Genomic DNA, 21604 nt, shown 5'->3' with positions numbered 1-21604 from the left:
AACCTGCCATAAGTCAGCAGCAAAAATCCCTGGTAAAGATGACAAACATGGTACACATTCCCCCTCGCAAGAAAGATAGGATGGGACTAGAACTAAAGTCAAGTACAACCGGATTGCTTGTAAATAGGGCAGGGAAAAATTAAATACAAAAAATATGGAGGAAAAAAAAGAATATACTATTTTTCTCCCATGGTCATCAATCAAAATAAAGCACTGTTAACAGCTGCAGATACTGTGCGCAGGAGATCTCCTCCATCCTGCACAGTATCTGAATGAATCCTGCATGCAGAACCAGACCAAAATCAATCTAGCACTAACTGTTTAATTTCAGGTCAGCTTTGGGGATGATCTACCACGGAAATAAAAATTTCCCTGGAAGCTTTCAAGCATATTCCCTATTGCAATGAGAAGCCTTTCTAGGCAATCTGGATCATTTCTAGAAGCTTGAAGGCCCCTTGTAAACTATCTTTAAAGTGCCAAAGCCAATCTGGTTAGAAGAGATACCGCAAATGCGGGCAAAATTCCTCCGACCAACTCTCCTGTAAAGCCTCCTTCCCCTAGATATTGATTCAGTTGTATTAATCAGCACATTTAAATGAACTGTGAGAGTTTTCAACTTTGTTCTGAGGGTCTGTTGTTACCAATCAAAAGGCAAGACAAAATACGCTGCTTAACCTAACACTTCAGTTGATAATACAGCCCCCTGAAGGAGCTGTACTAATTAATCCACCGACAGAAAGGATTTTAAGCACAGATACAGTTTTTTCCAAGGAAAAGTAATGAAGCTTTAGCCTTGAACCACCAAAACAATGGCTCTTCCCAGAGGAAACAGCAATGCCACGAACCTGCCTGAAAAGCTGAGCAGCCCAAACAAGGGAAGGAAACAATCCAAAGTGAAATACATTGGAGAAAGGGGGAAAGCAGAACAGGTTTCACTCTCAATCCTGCTCATTAGTTTAAAGTTAACTTGAGCATGTCTACTGCATTACCCTCACAGCCTGACCAAAGTGCAGACATGCCCTAAGGGGTTTCGTTCCCTGACAGACTTAACTGGAGACTGTCAGTCTATGAAACCAGTAGACAGTGCAATGAGTTCGTGCATTACAGCATGCTTAGGTGCACATTGCTCATAGGTGGACTCTGCTCGGCTCTCCTGAAGGAAGAAAACCCTTTAACCCTCCCTGACACACACCCTTGATCAAGACGTGCATGAGTGTAGGCAGTGTTGTTACTTAAATGATAAGTGATGCTGGCACCATGGCAACGGTGGCACCATGGCAACAGTGACAATCAGCAACTTCATGATCCACACAGCTCTGATCCAGCCACACATAAGTTTTACCAGCAGCTGTAAATTTCTTTGAGATCCTTTATTTCAAATTTGCCTAAATGCCTGCACAGATCTCCAGCTTCCCCAAAGCACATTTTTCTCAAAGGAGGTTTGGTTGCTCTTTTCTGCCCTTTCCTTATATTTTATTTCTCTTCATTTTTTTGAGCATTATTAAAACAATAATGGTAAATTCCAGGGGTTCTTTAAGAACACAGTTAGTTCCGTGTATTGTGACTCAAAAGCAGCCAGTGTTTAAACATGCCTTAGCAGTCAAATGCCTAATGATAATGATAAAACTGAGTTCTACTGTAAATGAATCTATCTGGTTTAATAGCAATTAACCTGTGACCGAGCTTAAAATCAGCTACATGTTGCATTTAAAACATACTAAAAAAAGAAGGGGAGGGTAGATCAAATGACAAACACAATCAGCAACCTGCCCTCTAAAATGTTTTCAGAACAGAAGCAATATAAATGCTCTCCTCTAGCAAAATCATCAGATATTTTTAAGGTGTTTTTTTTTTCACCTTACAAATACCCCAAACAATAAATTCTGTGTCACAGAGGAGTATTTCTCTATATCAGCTTTCCAATTGCTATAAGAAAGCAGATTTCTTAATTATCCCTAGTATGCATTTGAAGGGCAGATAATCCTCTGCATTTCTATGTCTAGATACTCATATGCAGTTCCAGTACTTAAGGAATTAGGTACCCATCCTCTATTTTCTATCACATTTATGAAGATTTTTCTCAGTGCTGTTTTTTGTACATTCTTTTCATTTCTAGGATGTGATGACCAATACAACCAAGACACTGATCCTGCAAGTGTAAGACTGAAGCAACAGGTGGTTGTATCAGCTTCCTTAGTCATTCAACATCCTGTTTTATCAGATTAATACATTGTCAAGGATTAATGTATAATCCTTTCAGATTAATATGCTACAGTAACTGTTTTTAAGCCCGAGCATCATGTGAATGCCACAAGAACTGCTAAACTGTTGTCTAACTTTATCACTCTCTTATTCCTCATAAGACAAAGGTGTCCAAGATATTGTTCTAGCACCGTATACATCTCATTAGCAGTTTGGCTGCGGGAGAAAATGAGCCATCAGGGGATACTGAAGCTGTGGTTACTAGGTCATTCTGGAACCCAGCTGTATGTCCAGCCCCATCCTACAATGCAGAAAGGGCTCAAGAAAGCCCATCTGTCTCTTGCCTCTGAATCACTTCTAGGGAGCCCTCTGTCTTCACCGCTTTAAGGTATGTGGCACCTGTCTTACAGCTCTCAGTCATACGAAGATTTTAGTATATAGTTAACAGATAGCCTTTCTGATTCTTGGTGATACCTTAATTTCCTTTGTTCTGCACTGTCTCTTTCTTTTTTTAAACCTTACAAGAGCCACCACAGAGAAAGATAGATACAACAATTATTTTATGTTGCAGAGACATCTTACAATACTTTACTTTCTGTACTAGTAAAGTAAAGTAAAGTAGAAAGTAAAAAAGGATATGTGGGTTACTGAACGTAATTAATAGAATTTGTGTAAGAAAATTCTCTTATGAGAAATAGGACATCACGGTAATAGTTACAATGATCAGACATGAAGAGGACAAGACTTTTTCTTTTCAGAAAGGCCTACATCTACCACTGTATAAACATACATCTATATACACATTCATATATAAACAGATACTATATATAGCACAGAAATATATAAACATACATCACTGATGGGATAGGACTGAACTATTACAAGCACATCACAACTCATTTTGCTTTCCTACAAAAAGTGAAAGATATCCTGAGACTTTAAAAAAAACAAACAACAACAAAAAAACCCCTCTCTGCCTCTTGTAAAATACTAGATTTGGTTGAAAATCATGGTAGCTATTTCTTTTTGGACATCAAGTAGCCACTCCAGCCTACCTTCACGCAAATACAAACATCAGAGTTTCTGTCATAATAAAGAGAAAGCCAAAACAAGAAGCATTTGCCCTCTGCTACTGGAGATAATGTCCAAAACATACATTTCCCCTTCCTATGACTAATGAGATAGCTGGTGAAGCACTACCAATCTTCAGCCTGTGAAGCGTAGAGTGGCTATAGTACAGAACTCAATTTTAACAGTGCCTCTGTTCACATTTAAATATTTTTCTTCAATGTGACCACTGAAAATGTAATGCAGATACTGTCACTACTTTCAGCGTTCCGGTTCTGTATTAAGGAGACAAAGGGAAAACCCTGCACAATTCATGCACCTTCTCTCCAAAGCATGTTTTGCTCATAGTGAAGCACTATCAATCATGATTCAAACAGGTGTGTGTATATGCACTAGACTAATAGCATCTGTTCAGGTCAGTTCTGCAAACGGGAGGCACAATCCATGCAGCTGAGGCTTTGTCAAGCAAAGACAACAAAAGTCATTTAACAAAGGATATGAGAAGACTTCTTTAGGCCAAATAACTTTGATTTTCTTTGAATTTGCCAAGAAGTGCTTTGTCCATTCTTGCTGTTACAAGATCGACTGTTGATGCATGTATATTTGACTAAAAGCTGAAATACATTTGTATATCCAGGTTATACCAAACTTAATACCCAATGCCTCCTGTTTCCGTAAATGCTTCATGCATTATAATGCTTAATGGTACTTTACTTCTGTTGTTTCAGGCTGTTGAAGGGGTCTCTTTTCCGTATATGCTGCCCCATTACTGCAAAGGCCTTAACCTGCTCCTGCCATTTAGTCTCTCCTCTGAAACCTCTGAGCTCAGAAGTTGACAAGGCAATGTGATTCATCATCTTGTTCTTTTTTTATGAATTATTAAATATTTGTGTAATGGAGTAAGCATTGCAACAGCAACAACAACAGCAGTGAAGCGTTCTACCTATTAAGATCATGGACACCAACTGGAGTGGGCCAAGGGTTTGTTTAATCAAGTATTGGTTGATGGTAGAGAATTCAGGAGATTTAACGATCCTCCCCTAATGCAGCAAGTCTGCAGTTGACGTGCACATCAGAGAAAAGGAGGGATCTGCTCCTTGACCTTAGTTGATACAAAACTTACATCCCGTGGCATGCAGTTTATTCATCTTTCCACTTCTGTCCTAGAAAGACTTCCATATAATGTCTGCTTCTGCTGAAATTACTAGTGACCCGGTCACTGAAACCTTTTCTGCAGATCTGAACCTGTAAAAAATATACACCTCTCTTTACTCTTACTCAGTCAATTGTCTCAGTATTATCTTCTGTTTGATGCCCTGAATTTTACTGGTCAGTAATATGGTATACTGGGTTAAAGAATTATTTCTTCTATCTGATTTGAAAAGTATTGCTTTTCAGTTTTGGGGAGCGGCCAGTTGTCATAACGCTCTGCCGCTGTAAAATACCGCAATAAAATACACTTCATCTTACGTTAAGCTCAGCAAGAGCTAGCCTTTGGCATTCCAAGTTATTCTTCACCTCGTCTAACCCTTATGAAATCATGAAATAGAGATTACCATAAAGAGACAGAGAAGACGGATAACCCAGATAAGACGACCACGCTTTTCATTGTCACACTTAAGCAGCGAATTCAACAGGCAAACTGATGGTTTGCTACATGTATCTGGCACAAAAGGAGCTGGCTCCTTGGGAAGGACCGAGCTCAGCACCTGCCTGTGTCTACCTTCTTCCCAAGTGCTAGATGCCAGGGGGTGAGCCGGTAGCCAGATCAGGCAGGAACTGTTAGTATAACTAACTGCCTTGCAGTATCAGGACCTCTGACTAAAGGTGGAAGAGGAAGCAATTCCAAACTCCTCACAGGTGGACCATGACCTCCCACAGCAGTGGCTCAGCTGGCCTCCAGGAGAAAAAAAAGCTGGTTCCAGCAGGCAGAGTGTAAAGCTCCTGGCACTTGGGGTCCATGAAGAAAAGGAAAATTAACTTTAATTTCCTGGAGGCAGAATACCTTGGCACTGTGGAGGAAGACAGTATTTTTAAGAATAGACCGCTTAGTGGATGTGATAATTCTTCAACATTTAGCTACTTTATGTGCATCATTTCATAATCCTTACCAAATTAATCAGGCTGATACTTTCAAGCCCTGTCAGTTTGTTCTCTCTCAACATGCAAGAGAACATAGTTCACTTCTGAAAGAGAACTTCAACAGTGAGGTGACTAAGGCAAAAAAATGGGGCCAAAGGCAGCTATGTTACAGACTACACCAATGTGTTCCCGTGCATCACAAGAACTGAATGTCTTTTCAAAAGTCAGCTGGACACTCAGTCCAAAGCCATGTGCTTAGGTGTTGCCCTATACCAGATAATACCTTCATAAAGCAGACCAGAAGACTGACAGCAGAAAATATCCCCTGAGCAACCTGGGAAGCCAACAGTGAACTTTTCTTTTCCACATAGACATCAGGTAGGTGAACACCCACCCAGCTGTGCACTCTGAAGCCACCTCCACAACTGGCTCAAATGACCCAGATGGGGACTGGCCCTTTGTGCCAAGACTGATCCTATCTGGAGTACCTTGCTGCAGAGAGGGGTGCTGGATAGGATGCTGCACACATTCTCAGTGACTGGTCTTTCCGTGCTACATTGCCCAAATGTCTCAGGCTGAACACTGCAGATCAAGGCCATTGTCAGTTCAAGACCTGAACATTTTCTGAGTGCATCTTCAAACCTCTTCTTGCTCCCAGTATCACTGCTATAAGAGTACAGATCCTACGCATGCTGCTTTACTTATACATGGAAAGCACAAATGTTGCTGAAAGGGTTCAAAGATATTGTCAGAACCAATGAGGATGCCTAGCTTAAGGGGAATATTTTAGTGAAAAGCAAGATAATGCATTTTTCCATTGTTAAAATCTATAGAAACACCTGAAGTGCTTATGTTCCTTCTCAACATTATCAGATGTAAAACATTTTTCTGTCATGACTAACTCAGAACTCTGTGGAGGATATCACTAGTATCAAAAATAGCATAGGAAACTTCGGGATGCGTAATCAAGTATTTTTTAAAAATCTGTTAGCAAAAATAGCAAGTTTCCACCAACCTCTCTCCTGCATGACACTTACAGTTTTGGTATTTCTGTGCATGTATAAAGACCATTTCCTATTGTATTTCCCATCTCGGGACTCCTTTGGGAAAACCTAATTCATAAACAAACAATTCCCAGACCAGATAACTAAATCTCCCTGCTGACCCCTTTCTGTACAACCCAACAATAATAACAGAGACACAGTCTCTGCATTGCTGTTTTAGTAATGATGTAATGGAAAGAAATCAACATGCTATTATTATTATTATGCTAAGACTGCAAGGAAGAATTGGTATTCTTTAAGGTTTTATTTTTCCATTCAAAAACAAAAGCCTTTCCAGGGCTTTCTAACCATTCACTGTTACAAAAGGTCAAAATATTCCATCAGAAACCTTAAAAAATGTATTGTTTTTTAAAACATTAATACAGCTAATCCATTTTGAGTAATGCCTTTTATGAGCAATGTCACAAGGTTACACACTTAGCCCTGTGGGCCTCAGCAGTCCCTGCATGTCCCATGCATCGGAAGACAGTGATAGAATGACTATAGTTGCCTATAGTCTTTGGCCTCCCATTCCCTCAGAAACGGTGGGAAGCCTCTGCAAGAAGACCCATTCACTTCTGCCCCCTTAGGACAACCATCCATAGCAACATGCGTGGAGAGAAATCTAGACTTTCTCTTTCTTCCTCCCATGCTAGCCGTGGATAGGATGAGAACCGCTCAGAGTCATCTCCTGAGATTGTCTGAAGCCTGTGTGAGTTCCCTGAGCACCACATATTTCAGGAACAGGACATAAGCCATTCAGTCTGCATCCCCCAGAGCCCTATGGCTGTTTGCTGACTTTTGTTGAAAGTCAAAATCTAATCCTTAAACAGGTGTACAGAGTGGGATTGGGAAACGAACGCACTTGAGATTTTGCAAAGATTGGTTCTGAGTCGGGGAGGGAGAAGAAGAGAAAGACAGGGAGACCCGTTTCAGACAGCAGCAGCTCGCTAACATGAGAAGTTTCTGAAGAAAGCAACCTAGAGTATGACACCAAGTGCCTGTCAAAGAGGCCAATGATCAGGCTCAAGATTTGTGAGGCAGTCTGGAGACAGTTCACCCATGAAGGTTTTTAAGAATCAAAAAGGCAGCCAGCAATCCAGATTCTGAAAAGAACAGCAAGGGAGAAGAATGTGGCTATTTTTGCCCATTTTTGGACGCCTAGCCTTAGCTAGCTTTGAAATCTTCTACATTAGTATGTCATATAGTGCATGGTTCTCCCATGTAATTTTGGCATTTACATCAGTAAATGGAAACGATTTCCAAAACAGTCCTTATTCTTTTGTCTTCTCTTTGTCACACTTATGATTCATCTCCCAGCCTCAGCTCTCCGTATGTAAGTAACTCCAGAAGACCAAATAAAAACATGGGAGACAAGGAATCAATTATGCAGAGGAACCAATGAACCTGCCTCCTCTGCAATTCAAAATTCTTCCACTTTTGAATTGTCATGTTCTACTGCCAAGTATATAGAGATGGTTTATCAAGGGTAGGGTGAAAAAGTACCTTCCAAAGACATACTCCAAGCTAGTGGTTCTGCAATTAGCTTTATGTTCAAGAGAATGACAATACCAAATGTACATGATGCACTTCAAATGGATATCATGATGGATAAAAGGAAACAAACTAATTCAGAGCATCTCTTAGGGTTCAATCTATCAATTACTGTCTGCTGAGACTGGATTTCTTATATCGAGCACAGATGAAAATTGCGCCGCGATACTACCCCCAAGTCGCAACACATAACTTTATATACTTATTTGTGTGACCATGTTATGCCCAAAAGCTGTGTAGCTGCCATTTTCAATGGATACACAACTGCAGCCCTATACAACACCTCTTAACGTACATATTAAAATTTTCCATTACCTGGAGATTCAAAATCTCCCAACAAGTCTCAGCTATTCTTACAAGACAGCTTCCTTAAATTGCATTAGTGCCCCCAGGGAGCCTGTGCCACTTAGCTTAGTGGTCATGTAGCACACAAATGAGTTGTTATGGAGACTGATGTCTTCCCAACAATTATATGGTGTAATTAGTGTTGGATGCTACAACGTAACTATCAAGCTGTCTCCATGGAAACTACCTGAAAACCTATACTTTTAAGGTTTCAGCAACTGGTCTTTTTTATGGACCCTTAAGATGCAGTTAAGAGCACACTGATTGCCTTATCTGTTCATGAAGCTCAGCTGGGAAACACATTTTCTTTTCCAAGGTATTTGCATAGTCCCCATGGTGACTCACAGGAATCAAATATATGTGTCAAGAATAAATGTATATATTTCATACAGTGAGCACCAACCACAAATCAGTAAGGATTTTTACCATTTTTAATTATCTTTATGCGTATGTGTGTGCATATCCATATGCATAAGAGTACACAAGGTGCAGAGATGGAAGAAGGTCACTTCTACTTTTATGAACCCCTTCTTGGCATACTTGAAAGCTTTAGGGTCATGGAAACTCCCTCTAAGATTAGAGATGCACTTCAAACCACACTGGTGCCACAGAGAGCACCTACCAGCAGAGTCTCGTCAGGTCTAGCACACAAGTCTCCCTCTCTCCCAGGGCTTTGGCTTGCAGCTGCACAGTTTTTCCAGGCTGGGCGAGTAGAGATCTTGAGACAGCCTTGCACGCAGTGCAGGATCTTTGCTGAATGAGAACACACTGTGTTTATGGAACTCCAGTGGGAGTTTATGACATTTTTGCATAAAGCTTTATGAGGTCCAGGCCAAGAAAGCAATGTGATTTTCAGCCAAGAATCTCACTGTCACTTTTGCCTGAGCACCGCAGCATGCAAAGAAGACACTACTTCAGTCTACAATATAACCAAGGAGGCAAGTGCCAGATAACCAAACACATTCTTGTTCTGGTTATGATATGTGTATAAAATTTTTAAACGTATTTTTTTATGCAGAATGCTCTCCCATGAGGGCAGAGATGAACAAGGAGAGCCATTTTCTTCAGAAGGTACCAATGGCAGGACTCTTTTAGAGTGGCTCTTATTTCTGCAAGTGAAGAGCCCTCTGCGGAGGTAAGGAACTGACATTCTGGACCAGAGTACTTTATAGCACTTGCATGCTAAGCAGCAGTGAGAGAGGAATTAAGAGATATACAAATAGAAGCACATGTTTAGCCGAGGCTTTAAGACTGCAAAAATGTGGAAAAACATGAATTAATTTCATTTTCTTGTTTGATTTGCCCCTGGAATTAAAGCAGATAAAATTCTCACGTGAACTGCTATCTGTGAAGAGAGGTGCAGTGAGCATAACCGGGTTAGGAGCCCCAGAAGACTTGGAGTTGTGGCCTTTCCATTTTATGAGAAGCAGGAGAAAGAGAATTTCTGCTTTAATAAAAAACATCAGTACTTTTCCAATATTTAAGAGGGATATCATCCATTTTTTTGCACTGACATGAAGATGGATCTAGTCTATCCATTCTCTTCAAGACACCATGGGGACGAAAAAAGCAGATACACAGACACAAAACATAAAATTAAAGACTACAGGAGACATTCTGAACAGCTGTTATATATTTTGGGGAAGGACTAAAACTGCTGGGGTGTAAGTACAGTGGACCACAGTTAGGTACATAGGACCCACAGATGAGATACTCTTTCAGACACTCCTGCAAAATTACTTTCGCAATGTCTGGCAGCCAGCATTAAACATAGGGTGACCTGGGACAAACACTTCTGAAGTTAACAAACAAGGAACCAAAGCAGCTGTCAGGGGATGCTTTTACCTAGCGGGGAGCCTCCAACACCATTCAGATACGCTAGAAACTACGTAACGGTGCATGGGATGGCTATATAGAAAAGAGTTGCATACTCCTGATCAGATTAATCTAAATTTTCTTTCAACCAGTGCATAAGAAAACCTGTGTAAAACTCAATGCGACTTGATTTCAGTTATCCAACTTCATTTCTTCAGAGCAGGGAGGAAGAGAGAATCCAAAATTTACTTTCTACTGAACTTCCCATTTTTTCTTCCTCTTTATAACAAGCTGTCTCAATAGGTTACTATCAGAAACAAGCTGAATTCCCTACTGCAAGTTTATTGGGATAACACTAAACATGATAGGGGAGTATGAATTCATAAGTAACCGGTATCTTGCTGAAGAAAAGTTCTGAAATATCATTCTTCCCTTCTATTCATGAGTTAAATTATTTCTGCTGCTTAACATTTAGAGGCCTTAACAGGTTTCATCACCAGATATAGACTGGCAGCCTTAATCTAAACAAACTCACTGACAGCACTGTTAGAGCTCATTAGCGTTCTCACCAGATGCTTCTGTCTGTATATATGAGCATCTTCAGTTTTTCTTTCCAGTACATGACCCATGGTACTAGCATAGTTTTCAAATTAAAACAAGAAATCTCAGTACAGCTTCAAATCCTTGCTCTTCTGGGGATTAAATCTGTGCAAGGCTATGACAAAGCATTCCATATTTCTTGGGCTTCTTTTTGTTTTACAGATCACTTTAGAGATTTTTTGGCATTTCTCACGAATATATACAGATATGACTAACTCATACACACTATTTGCTTTCACAGCAAAAGTGCAGAGAGCATTTGTCACCGCAAATATCACACAGGGCTATATACACAGATGAAACCTGTGCTTCGTCTGTCTCTGCACGAAGCAATGCTTTGACACGAAAGCTGTCAGAAATCATTACAGGGAAGAATTTAAAAACCTCATACAATGATTAAGTCACCGCAGCCAAAGTAAGTATCATTGAAACAAGTTACAACCCAGCTCCAGTTTTTAAGTGAATGAAAAATTAAAGGGCAGGGAGGCCAAATATGTGGGCTTCACAAAGAATGTCTCCCTGAATCTGCAAAGCAGGCCCTATCAGACCTCATGATTAGTTTATTGGCCTATCGGCACTTAACAAGAAATGAAGTGGTGGCAACGATCTCAGCCCCAGCTCATCAGTCACATAGGTACAAAGCATCCAAATGGAAAACAGATTTTCTGAGTCTCTGTACCTCCCTAGAGGCCTGTGCTGCTGTCTGAGGACTACAGCGTTCTCCTTTCTTGGCTCATTTGCAAGATAAACATATTGTGGCCTCAAATGCTGCTCCATTTCAACTGCTGGTGAAAACTCCAGTCAGTCTGAGAGATTAAGAGGATGATCTAGGGTACTACTCAATCCAAGAAAAATGTTCATGTGAGAACGCAAAGTCGTTGTTGTGACCAGAGTTTTTTTTTCTACTGGATCTCATTCTGCAAGTCCAGATTCAAATAGTTTCTATCTTTATTCTTTATCCACATTAACGTCCTTACTTTTTTTTTTTTAAAAAAGGGAGTCACACACTTGGATTTAAACAGGTTTTTACAGTACTAGTTAAATACTGCTTTTCTGCACCTATGGTGACTTGACATGTGATTGAGACAGCCCTCATACCCAGGCAATGTTGGGCTGAATCAGTATGTAGTTTTAACTCTTCCAAACACCTGCAGGAAGCAGCATTAGTGATCAGATAGATAGGACTCTTCTTAACTAGGCCATATGTAAATTTATGGTTCCTTATAGTTACAAGATACCTTGTGCGAATTTTGTAGGAGCTGATAGATCAGCCCCTACCCTTGTAAGCTTGTAGGCAAACTCCAGTTCAGCTCTTGCTTTCTGCTTATCCGTCTCTGCCTCTCCAGTCTCTTTTGATCCCTGTTCTAAACGTGAGGTATAATGTTTCAGAATTTTTCCAGCATTCACTGACTTCCATCCCAAAATCAGCTGCATTTCAGCACTTGGAGCAGCAGTTCCTCTGTGCTCCTCATGCTGCCTTCAGATGGGTATGACTGAGCCCTAAAATCATTCTTACAGCAAGCTTTAAAACACTAGTGAAAGACATTAGGGAAACTGCTAGTTTTGGTAAAATTATTAGTGCTACAGACAGATCTCATGTCCTTATTACTGATTCCCCTCTTTGAACTCAAGACAAGACATATAATTTGAGCACTGTGTTAGAAGCTACAACAGGAAAAGGACTAAATTTGCTCTGTTACAAAAACCTTTCTAAACAAGATAATTAAACCATGCACATTAACAAACACAGACTTTTAAGGCTGAAGAACAGATGAAATTATCATAGTGACACAGGTGCAAATCTTTAGTTGCTATAAAGGCACGTAATTTCATCGACAACAGTGGCTAGGACAAACTGTCTAATTTATGTCTAGAGTTGGCCAAAACCCCACAAATCTAGAAACTCTTGAACTTTGGGAAAGCTTGATGCAGTCCAGACTTTGTGACTCTGATCCACTTCAGCTGGGAAGGACCCAAATCTGCTTCAAATATATTTCACAACACATCTTTGCCTGCATTTTTTTCGGATCGGTCATAAATACCACATGTAGAACCATTTCTCCTTATTCACAATACCTACTAGCAGAGCCAGCTAGTCCCATCTCCAACACAGAATGTTAAGAAAGGAAAAAAAAAGATGCAAGAGCAAGCTTTAGACTAGTTGACTTGCTACCCAGGAGCAAGAAGAAAGCTAAGGCACTAAAATCTGCACAGTCAGAATGTTTGGAAGAAACTCAAACTGGTGAGAAGCTCTATGTGACTTGTACAGTGTGGAACAGCTTGCAAAGCACAAAACAAGACATATTACTCCCTTCTTGTTATCCCCAGAAAAAACAAAGACTCAATTGACTACAGTTTCTGAACAAGAATACTATGCAAGTTTACTTTTTTTTTTGGTAAGGTAACAGCTTCATTCACTGTAGTAGGAAAGCTGTGATCACAAACCACATAGGAAGGCTGTGGTTTTCAGATGACCTAGCTAAGAGTGATGAAACTGAGTAAAACCTAACCAGGGAAAAGGAGTCTGACAAGCTCTTCTGACTGCATTTACCACTGATAATTTAACAAATGAGCTGTTAATAACTTAAATCAAGTACAGCCAGACCCTAGATCCACAGATCACAGGATAATTCCAGTAGGAATGGACCTCAGGAGGTGAGACCGCGTTGCTCAGGGCTTTGTCCAGTTGAGTCTTGAAAACCTTCAAAGATGGAGACTGCACAGCCTCCCTGGGCAACCTGTGCCCCTGCCTGACTTGTCCTCAGGATGAAAAAGTTTTTTCTTATACCCAATCTGAAACTCTCTTGTTTCAACTTACATTTGTTATCTTTCACACACCCCCCCCCCATGCACCACTGTGAAGAGCCTGGATCTGTCTTGATAATTTCTCCATAGCTACTGGGCAGCTGCTGTTTGTTAGGTGCTCCCAAAGCTGTCTCTCTTCCAGGCTGAACAAGCCTGGTCCAGCAGCTGCTCCTCACAAGGCAAGTGCTCCAGCCCCCTGACTTTCTTGGCAGCCCTCTGCCAAACTTGCTCCAGTTTATCGATGTCTTCCTTGTATTGAGGTGTCTAAAACAAGGCTCCCTATTCCAGATGAGGTCTAACAAGTGCTGAGTAGAGGGGCATGATCACTTCCATCAATTTACTGCTTGTGCTACTGTTAGTACAACCCAGGATACTTTTGGCCTTCTTAGTTGCCAGGGCACACTGCTGGCTCATGTTCAGCTTGCTGTCTACCAAAATCCCCAGGTCCTTTTCTGCAGAGCTCCTTCCCAGACATCCAGTCCCCAGCCTGTATTATTGCTAGGGTCTCTTTCTTCCCATGTGTAGGGCTTCACATCTGTCCTTGCTGAATTTTGTAAGATTTCTGTTGGTCCATTCCTCCAGCCTGTCCAGGTCCCTCTGGAAGGCAACCCTGCTCTTCAGCATTATTGGCTGGTCCTCCCAGTTCAGTGTCCTTTGCAAACGTGAGTGCACCCTATCACCTCTGACTCATCAATAAAGATGTTAAACAGGATGGATCCCAGGACAGATCCCTGTGCTACTCCAGTTGTCACAAACCTCCAGCTAGAGTAGGAATCATTAACCTCTACCTTCTGAGCCTGATCATCCAACCATTTTTTTACCCATCTAATTGTCTGTCCATCCAGACTATAACAGTCTAATTTGGATATATGAACATTGTGGGAGATACTGCCAAAAGCCTTGTTAATGTCAAGGCAAATGACATCCGCTGCTCTCCCCTGCAATGACAGCAGTGGGAGTTCTGGTACTGAACTTCAGGGAACTAGTTTTAACTCTTGGCTCTGGGAAGACACATTGGAAACAACGGCTGGTGTGCACACTCTCGGAAGGAGTATTCTCCAAAACACCTTTGGAAAGTATAGATTTGTATTACTGGGATTCAGTAGGCCAAATCCTTAGCTGCAATAATCAGCCAAGCTCCATTAAACTCAGTCTATATACAGTATTTCATCTCAGCTTACGATGCCCGCTTATTATGCACCTGGTATTTGTCACCTCAACTCTACAAGCAAGTTGCACAGGCAGGCCCTAGAGGCATCAAATAGGAATAGCAAGGGAAACTAGAGAGATGCAGAAATTCCTCAGTTCTCCTGGGAGAAGCACAGATTCACTGTGTTCCTGTGACAGTCTTTCTCTTACCTTTGCAAGGAAACTCCATGCTGCATATTGCCCTGAGGTTGTGCTGCTTTTTAGCTTCACTGTGTGCAACATCAGAAAGAATCCCAACAGTCCACTGCAAGGCATGGGGAAAGATTGTTAATAAAGTCTCCTAATTTCAACTAAGCAACCCCTTACAAGCATCTCGGTTTTCCTAATGCAGAATTAAAGTCACCCTTCAAGCAGTGTTAATCCCATTTGAAGAAAGAAAGCAGGTGGACAAAGAGCTTACATTATGGCCAGTACATATTGGGTTTTGTTCAGTCAGTGACTAGAGTCTGAGTAAAGTAAGTCTGACACTCTTATAGCTGGTCTCTAATGCACTTGCATAATCAGAAAAGTAGAGATTATTGGAAACATGAGGTGAAATATTAAATTCAGGCATTGAAATGGCTCTGAATAAAGGCAATGATAATTTCAACAGGAGCCACACATGTTTGGCAACTAACTCACTTCAACTTCCACAAAGCCTTGAACTGAAAAAATAACCACTGGAAAGTTTCTGCCTGAAGCTTTCAAGCTGTTTAAACTTCATGAACCCTAAATTCCAATTAGGAAGTCAAATACATCTCTACTGTATAACAAATAGACGGATGACTCAGTAGTGCTGGGAACAGAATACTCCAAAGCTCTCTGCTGACAGTTAAGTGAATTTTGATTCTCAAGTCATATAGGACAGTAGTCCCCAATGCTCCTATAGCCAAGACTACTCTTAAGGAAACTGTTCCACATCTCACTGGACCTCACAGAGCTTATAAGCTTTGGCTCTGGATTTTGTTTCACTTGTGACATACTTACAACCCACTGGTTCTGAACCAGTGAAATAGTGTAAACCAGCAAGCAGGGAATAGAAAAGGACTTCAAAATATGAAAGGCACAAATTACTCAGTGGCTGGTTGAGAGGCACAAGAGATTACAAAGTACTGCGGGAAGCTGCATAGGAAAGGAGATAGGATCAACACAGCACACAGGTGGTGAGGCGAGAAGTGCCTTGGTATTCGAAGAAGGTATGCTGTTCTGGATACTGATGCAATGCGGCTGATGCCCTCTCTGCAATAGCAGGAAGGGTGGAAGATGGTGGCTCCCCAGGTCAGAAGTTCCATGCTGGGCTCCAGCACCTCAGCCTCAAACAACAGAGTAAGATAACTGCCCAGGAGCAGGAGGTACTAGGGTTTCTTACACTGAGCCTTAACACGAGACCCCAGAGGACTATCCGCTGTGCCTGAAGCCAAGAAAGCAGATGCTGCTTTGATGTTAAAAGATAGGCCCAAACTCAGCCCCCTGTTGCAAAGGATGAAGTGCTGAACAGTAGAGCATTCCACTCTGAGAAATGAGTGAGTTCAATGAAGCAGCATTGCCCAAACTTTTGAAAGTCCAGCAGCTGGCTTAAGTTTGTTCCACATCTTCTGCCCTACTAAGAAGTGCTTTTAGTCAGAGTGATTTGAACCTGTTTAGTGTAATTCAGAGATAAAAAGTGAAACAGCTAATTATAATACCTGAAATATTCATGTCACAATTAACACTGATTTATTTCATTAAATAGATTGAGCACTTTGCACCTTACTACTAATGCTTCAGACATTCTGCACAGGTAGTAGATTTAGCTGCATCAATTACCCTTACTTCACGTTGTATAGGTTTTCCTCCAAATCCTTTATGTCTACAAAGACACTAGATTACAAGATGTAGGAGAGCAACTGAGATGCTTGTTTCTCCATCTAACTATTCCTTTCCACTTGCTGTAGTGTACAGTGCTATCTACTATACATGTACTGAAGCTGGGGCAATGGAAACAGGAATGGGAGGCTACAACAGTGGTAAAATTCTAATGAAGTGAAAAAGAATAATATCTGGGCTAGACAGATACCCATTAGTGCCTGCAGTTAGACCTTGCCTTCAACAAGAAATAATTTCACCTATGTACTGTGGAACGACTTATTCATTAATACTAATTGCAAGTTACTTGTAGTGTGGATAGTCCACCCTTGAAAAAAGTCACTTTCGTACCAAAAAACTATGTACATAGGGAAATTATTTAATAATAATTTTTAATATCCCCTTTTAATGGAAGATCCAGATACAATTAAGAAAACCCCTAACAATCAGGAAATACTTTTGCCAGTTAGCATGAAAATATTTTTTTCCCCTCTAAAAAGAAAATACTTCCATTTGGCAGAAGACTGGAGGGGAAAGACAAGAATAATTTTTTTGAGATAATTAAGACCTATAGAAAACATACTTACATTGTCCTGTGAGAATTACACTATTGGGCAGTGAACTTTTGCTACTCAAAATAAAGGAACGCTTGTTAAAGCTTTTCCCTTTTACCCAAAGAAAGCATTCTGCCAAATAACAAGATGTACAGGCAAATAAATCCATGTACACCCATATACTGCTGAAGACTAATACTTTGTAATCACTGCAAACAGCAAGTTTTACAAGGGCTAATCCGACTTGAGAAGCATTTGAGAGATGCTATTTATCAAAGCTTTGCTACGTTAGGTAAAAATTATTTTACTGGTGACTGGGAACTCTCCTGCTCAGAATGCACTCACTTGCATAAACACATATACTTCCAGCACATTTGAATCTCAGACCTTCAAATGCATATCCGCAGATATGCACATATACAGATTCTCTGCAGGTTTACTGGCTTATGCCAGCAGAAACTAGTATAACTGTTTTGCATGCTCTGAAATTTTTAACTGAGAGCCAAGGTTGTAAGTCAACGGGATCTCTTATTTTGAAAACATTAACATGTCCTGCTACAGAGAGGTTACCTGGCGCAGCAGCTGCTATGAAACCTGTAGAAGTACAGGAAAGGAAAGTCCAAGGCACTGAAGAGATCACCTGAGGGACAAAGCAATATTCTCAATATTACCCACTGTTACAAGCAGGGGAACAGCAATTATACGAACATGACTAGTTTAACATTCCTTTCAGCCTTTACAGCTGGCTGACTTTTCATTTATGATGCTTTCCACATTTCTAGTGTGTTTAATGATTTCTCTCTGACCTTGCTTCTAGCCAGTTCCTGCCTTTGGTTGAAAAAGGGGAAAGGGATACGTAAGAGTATTCTTTGGTAGTATACAGAAGATCCTGCTTAAGCAACAGTTGCCAGTGGGTAGACATGCATCATATCCACTTCTTTTATTACAGAGCTCGTGATAGTTCCTACTGAAGCAACAGGAAACGTAGACATATGTTGGCTGCTTCCCCCTCTGGCATTTGAACTCTGTCACACAGAGCAAGTTGAGAGGTTTAAAAAAGTTCTCCCAGATCCAAGCAGAGCTCTTGAGTACTTGCATTTCCAGGAACCTGGGCCCTGATTGTTCTTGGTAGCAACAATTCCCAGGAGTTTTCCAGCCTTCAGGCTCCACAGATTCGGAGGAAGCTCCATATTTCACTTTTTGAAATGCAGGACTATTTTGCTTAACACGTCTGCCTATCCTGGTGGGGGAATGCTATATACACAATATGCACCACCAGGCAAAAGGGGGAATTTACGTTTATTTAAATGCTTCTTCCTTTGTTTTTCTGACTGAGCAAATGTCTAGTAAAAGCAACAGACAATCATCTCTATCCTCCTAACTATTTAAACACCAGTATGGTAGGAGTATTAGCCACCATCAAATATTTAATTTCTCCATTTTTAGCCTTTGATCTTTTGATACTTCAAATCCTGCCATGGGCTCAAGCGATGGAATACATCTTATACAGCAACAAAACGAAATCTCTGCGTAGCATTGAGGGCAACGCACAGAAGGAAACTCCGTTCTACATTGACTGCTGGGATACTGCTTTGAAGAGGACATATTCACCTAGGGAATCCTTGCTCTTTACCATGCACCACGTCGAAAGCTGTTCTTTGTTGTCTGTCCTATGCTGTTTCTTTGCAAAGGGCAGCTAAAAAGGTATTAGTAAGTATCATGCAAATTACACAGTGTTACATACTCTCCTCTCCTCTTCCTACAGGACATCATACTATTGGTCATATTCCTGATGAATTCCAGGGCTAAAATCCTACAGGGTTTGGCCTCTAAAAACATGCATGGAAAGGAAAAGCAATATGGAAACCTAAAAGAAGAACAACTCAATTCACTTTACCTGCTGGATGGGATGCAGAGGCCAACAGCACCACACTAAAAAATAAAAAAAGATTAATTGTATACTACAGAATTTATGACATCGCCTGAACATTATAAATTGACAGCTTTGTGTTTGTTTCTTCATGGTGAAACTTACTGCAGTTAAGTAGAATAACTGAGGCATAAGTATAAATAAAAAAAAAAAAAAGATAGTTGGGAAGGAACCTCCAGGGTCACCTAATACAATCTCTCACCTGAAGCAGGACTATCACCAATATCTGATCACGTCCTCTGTGGCTCTGCTCAAAAAGCCAGGTCTCAAAAACCTCCCGCATGGCCATTCCACACCTCTCTGAGTAACTTATCCTAGGGCCATCCTACCCTCCTAGCGAAGAAGTTTTTCCTGATGTCCCATCTGTAAATCACCAAAACTGCAATTTATGGTTGTTCCATGTTATACCATCTGCCACTCCTTAGAAGAGTTTGGCTCTGTCGTCTTTGCAACTCCCTTTCAAGAAGGTGTAGGTAGTTGTTAGGTTGCACCTTAGTCTCCACTTTGCCAGTCTCAACAAGACTAGTTCCTTCAAACTCTCCTTGCAGTAGGTCATGTGCTCTAAGTCCCTAACAATGTCAGTAGCCCTCTGCTAGACCTTCGATTTCTCAGTATCTTTCTTGAACTGGGAGGCCCAAAACTGCATAGAGTATTCCAGCTGCAGGCTCACAAACACTCATAATAATGTCTCTCGATCTGACAACCATGCTCCTTCTAATGTAGCCCAACACACAGTTTGCCTTAAGTTGCCATGAGCATGCACTACTGCCTCATATAGATCTCAGCATTCACTGTTACCCCCAAGTCCTTTTCAACAGACCTGCCGTTCAGCCAGCTGGTGCCACCACTGAGACAGAATCTACAGAGAACTACACTTCTGTCTAGACTTGAGTGTCTCTCTGTCTGAGGATTAATTTCAGCTGTGTGCATACCAATGTCCACTTTATAGGGATATGCATATACTGCATGAGTCAAATATAGCGTCTTATGCGTGTGATTGTGCATACACTGCACATTCATGCCCAAAATGTCAGGTAGAGAAAGGACAAATGCTGCAATTAAACAAGTTTAAAAAAACCGCATGAAAATAAAACCAAGTACCAGCCCAAATGATGCATACTTTTCAGAAAGATACAAGTAAACAAGAAAATCATCTGTGACCAGCTCTTTATCTGGAGTATCACTTAAGATTTCTAAGGTCCTACAAAGACTTCATCCTCGGAGTTTGTGGTATAGGCTGTACAGAGCCTTTTTCAGTGCTACTGATTCTTCCTGCAAATTTCTGATTTTTTTCCAAATTTTTTCATTCCATGTTGTTTCCAAGGTTAGAAGGCTACAGAAACGTATTCTGTGGCATTGTAAGATGGGAGAAGCATGCACGTCTCCAAAGCAGAGCTACAGCTTCCTCCAATTACCAACAACGTAAGTCCACGACAAACACAAAGGACACAAGCGAGAAGGAGAAAAGAGAATCTGCAGAGGTTGCTTCTTGATAAGCAGCAAGCACTGCACTAACAAAGGTAAAAAGACATTCATTAATGTTATGAACGCTAAAGCTAGGCAATTTTCCCTGGCTAATTACCGGTGATTCTTACAGTTCGCTTGGCCCAGTAATGGCAGCAAAGCGCCAGCCCAGCCAGTGGAGGAATGGAAGCCTGCACAGTGAAAAGTTAAGGCAGAGAAAGAGCTGGAATTGGTTCCCAACGCACAAGGCTATGGCTAGAAAACTGAACTCGCTGTAAATGAGCTGTCTCCAGTACCTGCAGCAGTACATTATCATCAGCGTGGTACTTATACCATACCCTTTTCCAGTGTTAACACAGCTACCACTTCCAAGCCTGCTCGCTCTCAGCTGGTCCCAGTTCTCTATGTGTCCAGGCCACTGCACTTGGTGGCCTGCCCTCGGCATGCTTTGGTGAATCCCAGCATCATTCACAGAGACACCGGTAGCAAAAGGAACTGCAAAGAGCATTGGAATCCCATGGCCAAGGAAGCCTCGGGGGGAAGCTTGTCACTGAAATCAGACGTGGAGGACAAGGGGCTGAAGGAGGAAACGGTTCATGAGTGACAGGCAGGTGGGTATTTTAGGCTTAATGTTTTATACAATGTCTTTGAAAGGCATCAACTGGTACAGTATGTTCACACAGTCAATATTTATACATGTTTTTAAAAGATGTGGTTGTCACAAAGATATTAAACAAGGCAAAGCAGATCACTTACAGTAGGCAGGTCACCCTCATCCCTCCTCCCCACACACGCAAGCTCTCCCCGCACAGGATGCTAAGAGGAATTCACAATAAACAGGCCCAATTCCTCAGTTTCCTGGTAAAGAGAGAAAAGGAAGCGAAGGCCTATTGCTTTTAACTGAATAACAGAGAAAACAGGAGACTGGCATAGCAAGTGAAACTCTATCAACAGTGATGAGAATTATGACTAAGCCGTGCTTCTCCACTTTTGCTTTTTGCATTATTAATTTTTAAACAAAGAAACAGTGAGATAGGGAAATGCTCAGGAAGAAACTTCCTTCTGCAACCAAGGGGAATTGATAACCCTACCAGACATCCCAAGCCTCG

At 41.1% G+C, this 21604-nt stretch overlaps 1 protein-coding gene across 2 annotated transcripts in view; it reads right to left on the bottom strand.

Moving 5' to 3' along the window:
- The window catches only part of TMEM241 (transmembrane protein 241), a 58562-nt gene that overhangs the window by 11624 nt on the left and 25334 nt on the right, over positions 1-21604 (bottom strand). For both annotated transcript variants that reach the window (XM_059836054.1, XM_059836055.1), the window contains exons 11-13: positions 18999-19033; positions 17672-17741; positions 14874-14967 (exon numbers count right to left, since the gene is read on the bottom strand). In XM_059836054.1, coding sequence (XP_059692037.1) covers positions 14874-14967; positions 17672-17741; positions 18999-19033 — 199 coding nt within the window. The remainder of the gene's footprint in view (positions 1-14873; positions 14968-17671; positions 17742-18998; positions 19034-21604) is intronic.

This window comes from Gavia stellata, chromosome 3 (assembly GCF_030936135.1).
Source record: "Gavia stellata isolate bGavSte3 chromosome 3, bGavSte3.hap2, whole genome shotgun sequence".
NCBI lineage: Eukaryota > Metazoa > Chordata > Aves > Gaviiformes > Gaviidae > Gavia > Gavia stellata.
This window is presented reverse-complemented; position numbering and strand designations above follow the sequence as displayed.